This window comes from Microcaecilia unicolor, chromosome 6, assembly GCF_901765095.1.
Source record: "Microcaecilia unicolor chromosome 6, aMicUni1.1, whole genome shotgun sequence".
Classification (NCBI taxonomy): Eukaryota; Metazoa; Chordata; class Amphibia; order Gymnophiona; family Siphonopidae; genus Microcaecilia; species Microcaecilia unicolor.
The window spans coordinates 256,453,966-256,469,152 of record NC_044036.1 but is presented as its reverse complement, the minus strand read 5'-3'; the positions used below and the strand labels follow the sequence as shown (position 1 = coordinate 256,469,152).

At 44.2% G+C, this 15,187-nt stretch overlaps 1 protein-coding gene and 1 long non-coding RNA gene across 3 annotated transcripts in view; one reads left to right on the top strand and one right to left on the bottom strand.

Annotated features, from left to right (window-relative positions):
- ASTN2 (astrotactin 2) overlaps positions 1–15,187 on the top strand; it is a 1,362,231-nt gene that overhangs the window by 910,748 nt on the left and 436,296 nt on the right. For both annotated transcript variants that reach the window (XM_030207207.1, XM_030207206.1), the window contains one exon: positions 12,192–12,340. In XM_030207207.1, coding sequence (XP_030063067.1) covers positions 12,192–12,340 — 149 coding nt within the window. The remainder of the gene's footprint in view (positions 1–12,191; positions 12,341–15,187) is intronic.
- Positions 1–15,187, bottom strand: part of LOC115472784 — a 477,801-nt gene that overhangs the window by 162,351 nt on the left and 300,263 nt on the right. The window lies entirely within an intron of this gene.

Genomic DNA, 15,187 nt, shown 5'->3' with positions numbered 1-15,187 from the left:
GTAACAGTGTCACAAGCTTTGACATATTCAATTATTATTGTCACTATATCACTGTTTCTTTTATCATTGCACCATTTTATACACTTCATAACCCACAAGAAGAAGCAGGTGTAGTGTATATGAAGCATAAGTGATAATTTACATTTAAGGATATGCTACAAGAAGCATATATTTATTCCTCAAGCATACAGCTTATACACGCTAGTAGCTGAGAAGGGCTTATGTCTCTGAGTTTGATCTTATATGATTCAGAGTTATTAATTTTACATGCACTTTGAAGTGTGTGCACTAAAGAGACTAGTTTAGAAGCATTTTATGCAATATGCACATGTATACTGCATGTGTGTAAATAGCCATTTCAGAATATTACTAATTCTATGTGGAGATGGCCCAACATCCTCAGATTTAAAGTGGGTATGATTGGGTGGCTCATAATAGAAATAAGCATATACTCCCAAATATTCAAAAGCATTTAACCGTCCAGAATCGACACTTGGCTGGTTAAATGCCCCATAACTGGCTATCCACAATTTTCAGTGGGACATGGCCTGCCATGACCCGCTGAATATTCAGTTAGCGGCTAACAGCTAGCTGCTTATAGCATGTGATAAACCGGCTATCTGCTGATTTTCAGCATAAGATTGGCAGCCACATTTGGCTGTGCGAATACCAGGCCTTTGCTTGGCTGATTCAAACTTAACTGACCAGTTCTGAATATTGATATGGCTGGTTAAGTTTGAACTGGCCAAAAATAAACCATATATTCAATACTAGTCACTGGAAATGGTCAGGCATTGAATATCTGGGCTGCATCCATTGAATTACTGTTGCAGGAATTACCACTATTGTTAGCAGAATCTGTGGTACTTCAGGAGTCAAACACCACACACCAGAATGAGAGAAAAATCTTCTTTATTTGCCAGCAAACAAAGTAGGACATCAGCACTAGGTCTCTTCTTCTCTTTCTCAGCTCTCTGTGTCTTATGGCTTCTGTCTCAGCTCCTTCTCTTCTTCTGTTGTCTCTCTTCTAACGTAAGCTGCTTCTGCTCTCAGTTATATAGGGTCCTACACCTCTCTAGCCCCCCTTTCTCACCAGATGGTAAAGAATAGATTGATTTCCCTGTCTTGAACTAATTATTACTTACACATTTACTCCAAAATATCAGTTACATAGGTTTGATATTTCCTAAACTGACCTATGACCTGGGGCCTCTCACACTAGACATTGTGGCACCTATCTCTTGCATTTTATTATGATTAAATTCTTAGGTTCCCAGGTAACTTCATACTAACTGGGTTCTGGCATTCATTAAGGGGTCACGGGACCAGTCTTGCTTAATGGCGCACATACATGATTTGTTATTACTTTCAGAAAACCAGTCCTCCATTTAGCTATAATTAATCAAGACTTTCCCTGACCTCTTTCACCTATTAGCTTCCTACACAGAACTCGCTAGGACTGTGGATAATTCAAACCAGATGATGACCTCTTTAAACTGCAGACAAAGCTCACTTGAAAAGTCAGGCAAAGATGTAACACTGAATTGAAAAGATATTCTACATAAAGAAATAGAACTTATTAATTACACAGAATAAAACATATTCTAAAATAAGCAGAAATCAGAATTCCTTATAAGACAAAATCTAACTCATCTAGAATATCTAGAATTATTTAAACAGCATTCAGCCTACTTTTAAAACTGCAATATGCTTTGCTTGCTGATCCCCTCGAGATTGAATGGCATCCAGATGTAGTAAATAATACCTATGAACAATCCATCACTCAAAAGGGACAAAGAAAGTTTCATTTCTCTCTGACCTTTCTAACCTGTAGCCTAGCAAAAGCTAGACATTTGAGTAATTAAACCCAGATGGCATTCCTCCACTTTACAGGACTGAAAAGTTAAAATAGAATTAACAAATATGACTTCTTTGCCCAAGCTGCCTCATTCCCCCCATTGAGACTAAAATCAGCTTATGCAGAGATAAGTCTCACAACTCAAACTCTTCTTTCTTCCTAATCTAAAACAAATACAGCAAACTAATCAAGCAATAATATTCCAACAGTCTGTGCTAGTCACAGATTACTCTAATATAATGTTCTCAGTCTTTGAGTTCTTATACCAGTTGGGATAGAACCTCAACTGACAAGGATCAAGCTCTCAAATTCCAGGAAAGCCAGAATCAGGCAAGAAAGAGTCTCAGTATGAAGCCGAAGTCCAGCAGCTCCTGCGGTATGCAGTTGACCCTTTTTTTCAGCTAGTAGATTCTTTGGTTTGGGTCAAGCGCAACTTCAATGGCTCCGCTGGATCACTTTCTGCTCTCCACTGTTTAGGCTCCGTCTGATCCGTGCTGGGCTCAGTCTGGTCAGCAGACTTGATTCGAGACCAATGGACCCATGGAGTTATCCCTGCGACCTTCACAGCTGTAGGGGTAGAAAGCAAAACAGTAAAAGGTCCTTTCCACCGAGGCCCCAAAGGCTGAAGCCTCCAGTCTTTCACCCAAACTCTATCCCCTGGCAGGAAGGAATGTACCTGGGCCTGGAAGGGGACAGGGTTTATTTCTCTCACATAAGACTGAAGCTCAGAAATTATCCGTCCCAAGAGGGCTACCTGCTCCTGCACCTGGGCAGACCCTAAAGTCTCTATGTCTCCCTTAATTCCCTGCAAAATGGCTGGGGGCTTCCCATACACAATTTCAAAGGGAGAGAGGGCCGTTCCTTTAGTTGGGGTGCATCGGAGGCGGAAGAGGGCTAGTGGCAGTGCCTGTGGCCATTTCAGTTGGGTTTCCTGACAAATCTTTGCTAGGCTATTTTTCAAGGTTCTGTTTGCCCGCTCAACCTGCCCTGAACTCTGGGGACGGTAGGCACAATGCAATTTCCAGGTAATGCGCAATGCGCGGGACAGGGCCTGAAGTGTGGCTTCAACAAAGGCGGGACCATTATCTGAGCCTATGGCAAGGGGCAGTCCATACCTGGGGATGACATCCCTAAGGAGGGCTCGAGCTACTTCTGTGGCTTTCTCAGTGACTGTAGGGTATGCTTCCACCCACCCAGAGAAAGTGCAGACCATGACCAAGAGGTATCGGAGCCTACCGCTCCTGGACATTTCTGTGAAGTCTGTGACTAGGGACTCAAAGGGTGTTAGTCCTCTGGACTGATCTCCTGGTGGAATACGGGGTCCCTGACGAGCATTATTCTGGGCACAGAGAGTACATCGGGCAGAGGCAGTGGCAACCAGACTATCCAATCTTTCCAAGACCACTACTCGACTGAGTAGGCGGGCTAGTGCTGTCTTCCCTAAGTGTGACAGGTCATGAGCTTGAGACACTACAGGCCAAGCTAGGTGGCGTGGCACCAGAACTCTGGTATCAGGGAGATGTAACCAACCATCAGGTCTCCTTACTGCCCCTTCTTCTTGAGCCCATTTCTCTTCCGTTTGGGTGTACATAGGCGTCCATTCTTGCAGTCGAATTTGGAACAGGGGGGTCACAGTACCTGCTGGGGGTCCTCGAGCAGCTTCCTTGGCCACCCGATCAGCATGGCGGTTCCCTCGGGCCACTGGAGTATCTGTCCTTTGGTGTCCCCGGCAGTGAATGACAGCTACCTTTTTAGGGGCCCAAGCAGCCTCTAGCAACTGAAGTATTTCAGGTCCATACTTAACAGGTTGGCCTGCGGCATTTATGAGTCCCTTTTCCTTATACAAAGCTCCATGAGCGTGTAGAGTTGTGAAGGCATACTTGGAATCAGTATAAATGTTGGTCACCAGTCCTGCTGCTAGCTCCAGAGCTCGTATGAGGGCCACAAGTTCTGCTTTCTGGGCTGAAGTTCCTTGGGGCAGGGCCCTTGCTTCTATCACCTTGTCCTCTGTCACCACAGCATAGCCTGCCAATCGCTTGGAGTTCTCCACGTAACTGCTTCCATCTGTGAAATAAATTACATCTGGGTCCCTCCAAGGAACATCTTTAAGATCTGGTCGACTGGAGTACACTTCATCCATGGTTTGGATACAGTCATGATCCGGTGGTCCCTCAGATGCTGGCAAAAGAGTGGCTGGATTGAATGTAGCCACTGTTTCCAGGTGTATCCGTGGATTCTCACACAAGCTGGCTTGGTACTTAACCATGCGGCTATTTGTAAACCAGTGGTTGCCCTTGTACTCCATGAGGGTGAGAACTGCGTGGGGGACTTTGACAACCAGTTCTTGCCCCAAGGTCAACTTGTCAGCTTCCTGAACCAGTAAGGCTGTTGCTGCAATGGCCCTCAGGCAGGCTGGCCATCCTTTAGCCACTCCATCCAGCTGTTTAGACAGGTATGCAACAGGCCTCTGCCAGGATCCCATCATCTGGGTCAGCACACCCAGAGCAACCCCCTGTCGCTCGTGGACATACAGTGAGAAAGGTTTCTCCACATCAGGAAGGCCTAACGCAAGGGCTTGGAGTAGGGCTTTCTTTATGGCGATGAAGGATTGTTGAGCAGTAGGTCCCCATTCAAATGGTTCCTTTTCACCCCCCTTTGTGGCCTGGTAAAGGGGTTTCACCATCAGTGCAAAATTCGGAATCCAAATTCTGCAGAATCCGGCTGCTCCCAGAAATTCCCTAACTTCCCTTCTGGACTTGGGTTGGGGAATTGCAGCAACCACTTGCTTCCTACTGACATCCAGTCTCCGACTTCCCTGGGAAATGCAGAAGCCCAGATACTTCACTTCTGACTGACAGAGTTGGGCCTTCGAGCGTGAGACCTTATATCCCGCATCCAAGAGTAGCTCCAGCAATTCTGGTAGCCTCGAAACACTCTTCCTGGGTCACTGCTGCAATCAGGAGGTCATCTACATACTGGAGTAAAACTCGCCTGGAAGGCTCAGATTTAAAAGTCTTAAGGTCTTGTCCTAGGGCTGTCCCAAAAATGGTGGGAGAGTTCTTGAACCCCTGTGGCAGGCGGGTCCATGTATACTGAAGCTTCCGTCCTGTTACTGGGTTTTCCCATTGAAAGGCAAAAAGCAGTTGACTGGCGGGGGCCACCCGAATACAAAAGAAGGCATCTTTTAGGTCCAGTGTTGTGAAATGGGTAGCTCCAGAAGGTATCAATCCCAGCAGGACATATGGATTAGGCACTACAGGGTGTAATGAAATAGTGGATTTGTTGACCACTCGTAAGTCTTGGACTGGCCGGTAGTCCTCAGTCCCTGGCTTCTGAACTGGCAACAGTGGCGTATTCCATGGAGACTGGCAAGGTTGAATAATTCCATGGGATAACAGACGATTCAGATGTGCTTGAATCCCTTCCAAAGCCTTTCGGGGAATTGGGTATTGGCGAAGACAGACTGGCCGGGCACTTGGAAGTAAGTCTACATGAACAGGGGGAATATTTCGGGCCAACCCTGGGGGATTATCTTCTGCCCATACCCCATTGACCTGGAAGCTGTCGGCCAGGGATAGGTCAACTTGGCCATGCGACTGATGCAGCCACCATTCTTCTTCTAGGGGGCAGCAGAAACTCAATATGCCCTTAGGGCTGGATGTCGGGGGCTGAAAGGAGACTGAAGTCTGGCCATCAGAGTCAAAGGAAATTTGGGCCCTAAGCTTGGACAGCAGGTCCCGGCCTAACAAAGGGATTGGACAGTCTGGCATATACAGGAATTCATGAGTGACTGTGTGTGAGCCTAATTGGCATCTACGGGTCGTCAAGAAGGGCCTCCGGTTCTGCACCCCCGTGGCTCCCACCACTCGGACAGTTTTTCCAGACACAGGCGCTAATCGCTCCGTCACAACAGAATGTTCAGCTCCTGTATCAATCATGAATGGAATTGAGCGGCTCCCTATGGTTAACTTGACCATGGATTCCTGGGAGCCCAGTTTGTAGGAACCTGGTCTGTCCTATTCATCCCATTCTGCCATCTCGGCTATCCCAATAATGTCAGATTCAGAAGGCTCATACCTTCCCTCTCGAACTCGGCCTCGGCTTCCTCGATCTCCTGGTCCCCTTCTCAGTCCCTGGCACCTCTGGGGGCATTCATCTTTCCAGTGCCCTCTTTCCTTACAGTAGGCGCACTGATCCCTCTCCAATCGTGGTCTGGGATTCTCCTCTCGTGGCCAGGATTGATTGAAGGAATCTCGAGGCCGGGCTGGCAGTCCGGGGTCCCACTTTGGCTTCCCTTTGGCTAGAGGTCGACCTCGGTTAAGGGTGGAATTAGTAATGGCTGCCGCCAAAAGGTCGGCCTTCTTCTGCATCTTCCGGTCAGCCTCTCGGCGCATCTCCTGATCCCTATTAACGAAAACCTTTGTTGCGATCTCAATTAGCTGGGTGGTATTCATCCCTGCGAATCCCTCCTGACGCTGCAGCTTCTTCCGGATATCTGGCATACTCTGGGCCACCAATGCACTATTCACCATCTCTGGTTTTCTAGTGCCTCAGGGTCAAATGGGGTGTATGTTCTGTAGGCTTCAATTAGTCGCTCTAAAAAGGCCCCAGGGGATTCAGTTGCCCCTTGGAGAATTTCAGAGACCTTTGCCAGATTAATGGGCCTCTTTATGCCTTTCTTCATACCTTCCAGCAAGTCCCGGCAATAGCCAGACAACAGTTCATAATGCTGCCCATTATTTGGATCCCAAGCTGGAGCTGCGCGAGGGAACCGAGTTCTAACCCATTCCTCTGGGTCCTGTATCCCCTCGGGAACACGCGCTCGCGTGATGGCCTCAGCATTTTGTAAAATCTTCCGCCTCTCCTCAGTTGTGAAGAGGGTCAGGAGAAGTTGTTGACAATCAGTCCAAGTTGGGTTATGGGTGGCCATAATGCTAGCCACTAGGTCCACCACTGCCTGAGGCTTTTCAGTATAAGAGGGGTAATGCGTCTTCCAATTCAGGAGATCGGTGGTTGTGAAGGGTACATACTGGTAGGCCTGTATAACCTGACCCTGATTATTAGGATCCGGTCGAGTGGTGGTTACCTGGCGGAGGGGCAGAGCTCTCGAGGAGGTGGGAATGGAACCTGAGGTAGAGCTAGAAGCTACCCCCTTATCATGCTCAAAGGTGATTGCAACGGGTCTAACCCATTCAGGGGAGGCGTGTTGAACCCCTGAGGGATGGGAAGGGGTACTCATAGACTGAGAGGTGATCACAGGTGATTCAGTCCATTGAAAGGGATGCTGAGCCCCTGATGAGTGGGTAGAGGTACTAGAGGGAAAGGCTGGGCTGTCGGGAGTTGAGGAGTCAGGGGGTGGAGCCCAAAGTGGGTCTTGGGAGGTTAGCAGGGAAGAATGTGGCAGAGGAGGGTAGATGCTAGGTGAAAAGTCCAACCTAGGATGTGGCAGGGTTTGCACAGAAGGGGAGGAACTATCCGGAGAAGCCTGTGCTGGAGAGGCTTGGGCTGGACGCCTTGGATCTCTGGGGGTGGAGCGGAACCCCAACAATGGACCATAAGGTGGTGGCTCAAGATCTGAGGGGTCATCAGAGAGTATGGGTTTCTCGGACAGGGTAGGGGCGGAAGCCACCGATTGGGTGGTAGGCTTCCTGGGACTCTTTCCCTCCTCCAGTTTAGATTTTCTAATAATCTTTCTTTGAACGCGGCCCAACATGAACTTTACTGGGGATCCCATATAAGTTTTCAACCAAGAGGGAGGATCAGTCACAAGGCTGTCCCAGGAATCTATATAGGGGAGTTGTTCAAGATATTCTGGTTCTCCTACAACTATGCTGTAGACCTTCCGGATTACATCAATATCTAAGCTGCCACCAGGGGGCCACCCCACTCCCATAGATGGCCACTCAACTTCACACAAGGTTCTTAGAGTACTTAAGCTTAAAGTCTGTCCATAATCATTAATTAAAAATCCTTTCTTGAAATTCTTAAGCATACAATCTAGGGGAGTAGCAATTTGTCTAGATGATGTCCCCCCCATAATGCTTACAGTTACAACACACAGAAAGGAAGGGAATTTTTTGGAAGTGTGGTAAGGGGTCCACAAATCCAGAGACACAAGGTAAACAGACAACAATCGCTTCCTTCCGTCGCTGGCCAGTTGAACTCGCGTTAACTGGAACCGCAGCTATAAGAAGTCCACACTCATTTAACATTCATTCATCACACACATACTGTACAAAAAATCCCACCCAACAATTTCAGATTTCTCAGATAAGCTCTGGCGGTTTTCCTACTAGTCCCCACTAGACTAGAAGGTACTAAGGCCTTCGCTGAGAGTTGATCAGACTCCCCTTCCCTCAACTTTTGAGGGGCTGGTTTACAGTTTCTTAGCTAGGATTACAATACAGAATACAGAATACAAAATACATACCCGGCTAATGTTCCTCAGTCAGTTGGGTGCCAGGAATTGTTGCAGGAATTACCACTATTGTTAGCAGAATCTGTGGTACTTCAGGAGTCAAACACCACACACCAGAATGAGAGAGAAATCTTCTTTATTTGCCAGCAAACAAAGTAGGACATCAGCACTAGGTCTCTTCTTCTCTTTCTTAGCTCTCTGTGTCTTATGGCTTCTGTCTCAGCTCCTTCTCTTCTTCTGTTGTCTCTCTTCTAACGTAAGCTGCTTCTGCTCTCAGTTATATAGGGTCCTACACCTCTCTAGCCCCCCTTTCTCACCAGATGGTAAAGAATAGATTGATTACCCTGTCTTGAACTAATTATTACTTACACATTTACTCCAAAATATCAGTTACATAGGTTTGATATTTCCTAAACTGACCTATGACCTGGGGCCTCTCACACTAGACATTGTGGCACCTATCTCTTGCATTTTATTATGATTAAATTCTTAGGTTCCCAGGTAACTTCATACTAACTGGGTTCTGGCATTCATTAAGGGGTCACGGGACCAGTCTTGCTTAATGGCGCACATACATGATTTGTTATTACTTTCAGAAAACCAGTCCTCCATTTAGCTATAATTAATCAAGACTTTCCCTGACCTCTTTCACCTATTAGCTTCCTACACAGAACTCGCTAGGACTGTGGATAATTCAAACCAGATGATGACCTCTTTAAACTGCAGACAAAGCTCACTTGAAAAGTCAGGCAAAGATGTAACACTGAATTGAAAAGATATTCTACATAAAGAAATAGAACTTATTAATTACACAGAATAACACATATTCTAAAATAAGCAGAAATCATAATTCCTTATAAGACAAAATCTAACTCATCTAGAATATCTAGAATTATTTAAACAGCATTCAGCCTACTTTTAAAACTGCAATATGCCTTGCTTGCTGATCCCCTCGAGATTGAATGGCATCCAGATGTAGTAAATAATACCTATGAACAATCCATCACTCAAAAGGGACAAAGAAAGTTTCATTTCTCTCTGACCTTTCTAACCTGTAGCCTAGCAAAAGCTAGACATTTGAGTAATTAAACCCAGATGGCATTCCTCCACTTTACAGGACTGAAAAGTTAAAATAGAATTAACAAATATGACTTCTTTGCCCAAGCTGCCTCATTACGACCTCATAGTTCCAAAAATTTCTCCTTTGGCTTTTGCACCTCCTGTGAAGAACACTAAAAGTTCTGGAAAATGGTTGTTTTTGCCAGGGCTTGAAATGAGTGATTAAAATGGCTGCTTCCACGATACATACTTCTACGTTTTTCACAAAAAGCTTCAGGTACAATGTAAAAAACTAGGGGAATTATGTATGTCCCAATCTGGATATCCCAATTTCTACTATTTATTTATTTATCAAATTTATATCCTGCCTATCTAACATATATAATGGGTTACAACATACACTCATAAAAATAATACATAGACCAAACTAAAACATACTATACAATAAAACATACATCATATCCAAAAATGACATCAGAAGACAACATAGAATTATGTTACATCATCAGCAAAATGCCTCACCAAACAATAAAAGTTTTCAACTGTTTTTTAAACTTCACCAGTGAGGTAATTTGATGAATCTCCAACGGAAGTGTATTCCACATAACTGAACCCACTATAAAAAACGTTTGAGCATGGGTTTCAGCAAGACAAACCAAAGGTACCTCCAAAAAATTACATCCCTGAGATCTCAACTCCCTTAAAGGCTGATAGACCTTAAGTCTCTGAGTCATAGCTAAAGGGGCTTCACAATGCAGAGCTTTAAAAACCATCATCAAAATTTTAAATTTGATGTGCCAACATGTGATGGGGAGTCACATGTTCAATCCTACTCATAACCCCAGTTAACCGAGCAGCAGAGTTTTGGGCTACCTGCAGTGTATGCAAAGATTTTTGTGAAAGACCACAAAAGAGGGCATTGCAGTAGTCCAGTCCAGATGTGGTAAAACATAACTCTGCATGACTGATCGAAAGTTCTCTACTTAGAGCAAGTCTTTGAGTCTTGCAATCAGCTGTATTTTGAAAAATACAACTTTAATAAAAGCAGACATTTGTTGCTTAAAAGCAGTATCCAGAATCAGTCCTAAACCTTTCACAGATCCTAGTACAGGAAAGGATATGTTCTCAAACTGAATAGTTGACACTGGACATTTTTCCCAAGAGGGACAACCACAATATTTGAGTTTTTCCAATATTCAAAGCAAGAGCATTGGTATTCATCCAGGCCAGTATCGCTCCCAGATAAAATTCAATCACTTTAACTCCTTCCTCAATTTGAGATGAAACAGAAAAATAAAACTGGAGATCATCAGTGCATAAGTGATAACTAACTCCCAAATCCGTTAGTAATTTGCATACTGGAAGCATAAACAGGTTGAATAAGAGGGCAGATACTGACGAGCTCTGTGGGACACCTGACTACCATTCTCCAATCTGATGTTGATGACATTTGAATAACCTGAAAAATACGGTCTGACAAAAATGATCTAAACCATGTTAACACCTTACCAGAAATGCCCACACCTAATAAATAATTAAATTTTAAGGGACCGACAGTTGGCAGGAGATAACTGGGAAGGAGAGACTATTACTCGATTTTTCTTCCACTGACTGAATGATCCCTGGATTTTCAGCAACACATAACTGGATAGTGTCACTGAAAATTTGAGGAAAGCACTGCGGCACTCTCCAGTAAGTGCTAGGGCAGAGCTGAGAGTTAGTTGGCCACCACTGATATTTAGCAGTGCTACTTGGATAACAATCCAGCAAAAAGGCTATCCTAAGTTAACCAGGTAGCTATCTAGGTACCACTGTTGAATATCAGCAGATTGTAAGCTCATCTGAGCAGGGACCGTCCTTCTTTGTTAAATTGTACAGCGCTGCGTAACCCTAGTAGCGCTCTAGAAATGTTAAGTAGTAGTAGTACCTGGGAAATTCCTGGCAGTTGCCTAGATATTCAGTGCAGGTACACTGACAAGTGCCGGCACTGAATATCTGGACATAGTTCAGCCGACAGTAGTTAGCATTCTTAAAAAAAAAATTGCTGACTGTCGCTAGCTGAATATTTCTCCCTAAGTATCTACACATTCAGGTTTATGAATAATGATTTCATTCAAGGGGAAGGGATTTTCCATATTAACCCTTGGCTTCACTTTTTGTGAGTTATATAAACTTCTCTCTTGAATCATAAATAGTTAATGTAAAATTCAGCCAATGGCAATGAAGTGCTGGAGGAGGCTCTTGGGAGCCTGTTAGATGCCTTGCACAAATATGTGAAAAATTGTACAGTAAAGAAGCTTTGAAACAAGAGCCCATTCTTGTTTCATTATGCTTTGATTATTTTCAGGCAAGAACCTTTTGGTAAGGGATTGGCAGCACACTATCGCCCAATTGTCACACTTAGATGGGTAGCTTTGACTTAAGCTCACTAGGTGCAAGATAGGGGTTATGTCTAGCAGTTTGTTTCTCTGAGAATTAGCTACAGGGTACATGGATATTAAATATATGCATGGAAAATATATGCATGTATTTGAGAGATTGCATGCATGCACCATCCCTGCCCTCCCAGCCATGCTCACAGAGAGCTCACTTTTTAGCAGCTAATAGGGTTATAGAAGAAAATTGTGGACCTATCCGTTCCAAAAGTAACCGATAGCCCAGGCTGCTGCTACAGGATGTGAAACGCAGAGCTATAGAAATAATTGTATTTTCCTATCAGCTTCCTTTTTTTATGGCCTTGACATGCTTCACTTGTTTTCATACACACTGGCTCAGCATTCTGTCTTGAATCTCTTCTTTCCTGCCACACAGTAAAGCCAGGTCTCACATATTCTCTCTCCTCCCTCCTCTCTCCAGGCTGAGACTGTCCCCCAGCATAGAACCCTCCAGCACAGTGATTGCTCTGGAGTGGCTAGATGTGCAACCAGTGATTGGGACAAAAGTATCTGATTACATCCTTCATCACAAGAAAGTGGACGAGTACACTGACACTGACTTGTACACGGGTAGGTCGACACTGGGTAGAAGGTGATGCGATAAGAAAAGAATCCTTTCAGTGTCATACTACCACCACTGTAGCGCACACCTTGTAATTTAAGTGTTTTGTATTATTTTAAGCTGCATTTTGGTCATTTGCACTATGTTGGTATTTCTGTAAAGTAGGTCCTGCCAATTATGTGTGCAAATGTTCTGAATACTGGCATAGTATTTATATATATGTGTGTGCACATTCACATGTAAATGGCAAAGATCCACCTAAGCGCTTCTGTAAATTTGAGCATATTTTCTATAGCATGTATTTGACAGGAGAGTGTACACACAGAAGAGTTTAGGTAGGACTCCCATGTACAAATCTCTAGCTTTGTAGCTGGTGTAGGTGCTCACAATTAACTGCATTCACGCATATATACCTGTTAATACTAGTATTCAGAAAAGGGAAGTAGGCGCCTAGCATCTTTTCTAGAATATGCTCCTATTAGGCACCCAGTTATAGAATTGCATGATATCAATCCCCTAAATTCTATCAATGGCGCCTAATTTAGGCCTGCAAATGTATGCCCAGTTATAGAATAGGGTCAGTTATGCAAATAATTTACTAATCAGTGGTAATTTGGTATTTAATTGGAGATAAGTACCAATAATTGGCACTAATTAGTAGCTGCGTGACTTACATCCCTGAGCACCTAAGTTCTACTGTGTGCAACTGCAAAGGGAGTGTTATTGTGAGAGGGCAATGGATGCATTGGGAGCGTACCAACCACTGTTTCCCTCTAAGCTCAGCGGGGGTGGGGGTGCTTCAATATTGTATTTTCAATCACTAGAGATAAGTAAGTTATCTGGAGTCCTGCTGAGCATGCCTGTTCCTTGCTATTGAAAATATGATAATGAAACAGCACTCCCCCCACCCCCACCCCTACTGGTAGGACTGTAGGTAGAGGATTCCTGCTCAGCTTAGAGGGAACAGTGGTACTGACTAACTTTGTGTGCGCTTTATAGAATACTTGTTTTTACGTGGTCAACTGTTGCATTTAGGTACCACCATATACACCAGCCGTTCATATGACAGTCTAAATTTGGGTGCATTACTGTGGACTTATACTAGTATTCTGTAACAGATTTGGCGTGCAAATGTGCCATTATAGAATACTAGCTCAGCATTCAGTTGTTTGGGGCCTGACATTTAGCACTCTTTATTGAATTGAGCCCTACGTGCCTTTGACTTTCTTCAAGAAGTCATCTTGTGGCAAACTAGATACATGCATGGGCCAGAAGTGTCAGAGCAGCAATTCACATTGTTTTGCAATGTTTCTTTCTTGGGTGTCTTGGATGAATTCACATAAAAATAAAATGGTGCTAAGGTTTTCCTTTGACCCAGTGTTCTAATCACTGCTGCCTCTCTTTTTCTTTTGTGATTCAGGTACATGTGTGTTTTTAAATAGTGCTGGATTAGTTTTTAAACATCTGTATGTGCTTCATTCTGGATATGTCAGAAAATTTGAGCACAGTCCTGGGATGTACAACTTCAGCCTTGGTCTGTTTTCAGGGTAACCAAGCAATGCAAATGAACCTGTTTCTCAAATCAGATCTAGCTCATGAGCATTCACTGTGTTTTTCCTGAAAACCTGTTTTCAAGAACCACATTTCTTCAAATATACCTTAGTAATCTATACCTGAAATTCTGTCACATCCAGTTTAGAAAATTTGGCACATTTATATAGTGGTGAGAGTGTGTATTTGTGCAGAATTTTCAGATCTTTTTGCCTTTCATTGTGTATCTGTATTTCAATGTGTGTTGGTGTGTGCATGCACTATTTCTGCATGTATGATTATGTATATTTCTATCTATATATCTACATCTATATAGATACATGTGTGGGTATGATTCTGTTTTGTACTAGATGCTGCTTCAGGGGCATAACCAGAATAGGATTTTTAGGGGGGCCAAGTGTGGACTGGGGGGCAGAACATTTTCACTCCCCCTCCCCCATGCCACATTCCTTACCTTTGGTGGCGGGGATGCTCAGTGCCTGCCAGTTGAACTGCCCCAGTATGGAAGAAGTTTGCGGCCTCCCTTCCTACCGCCAATGTTGGCGGCACAAAGGAAGGCCGCAAACTTCTTTCCTATTGAGGCAGCACTGGGACAGTTCCAGCAGCAAATTGCATCAGCTAGCAAGGATCGGGCATCCCTACTAGCCAGTCAAAGGGTACTCCAGTTATGGAGGGGGCCTGAGCCAAAAGTGTGTGTGTATGGGGAGGGGGACAGGCCCTAAGGCCCCCTCCCCCATGCTTATGCTACTGGTTTATTTGACACTAGAAATAGAGCCTCCTCTCTCTGAACTATTGATCTGTTATCAGGGATGAACAACTTGACAATTTAGGGCCTGATATTTAAATCGCCTGTCTAGAGCTAATTGGGCATATTCAGCGGCACTTAACCGGATAGTGCCGCTGAAAATGTCTGGTTAATATCCAACTTTAAACCAGTAATTTTGGTGTCATTCCAGGGACAGAGTCAACACTTGGCTGGTTAAGTGCCAACCACATAAATAGGACTGCATAAAAGTTAATCCTATTTGTATGTGCTTCACTATAGCCGAATAAGTGCTGAATTTCGCACATAACCTGCTATATTTTCACCGCTCCAGTATACCCGGAAATTCAATGCTGGAGCCCGGACATGGCCTGGCATTGAATTTCTGGGGATAATGCTGGCAGCAGTCAGCAAAACGCTAATCGCTGCCAGCTGAATATTGGACCTGTAATGGTTTATATATTCCCTGTTTCTAAGTTGCTTCAAGTTGAAATCTGCTTTAGGTTTTCCTAGGTTCATCTAGGTCTGCATATCTTGTTGC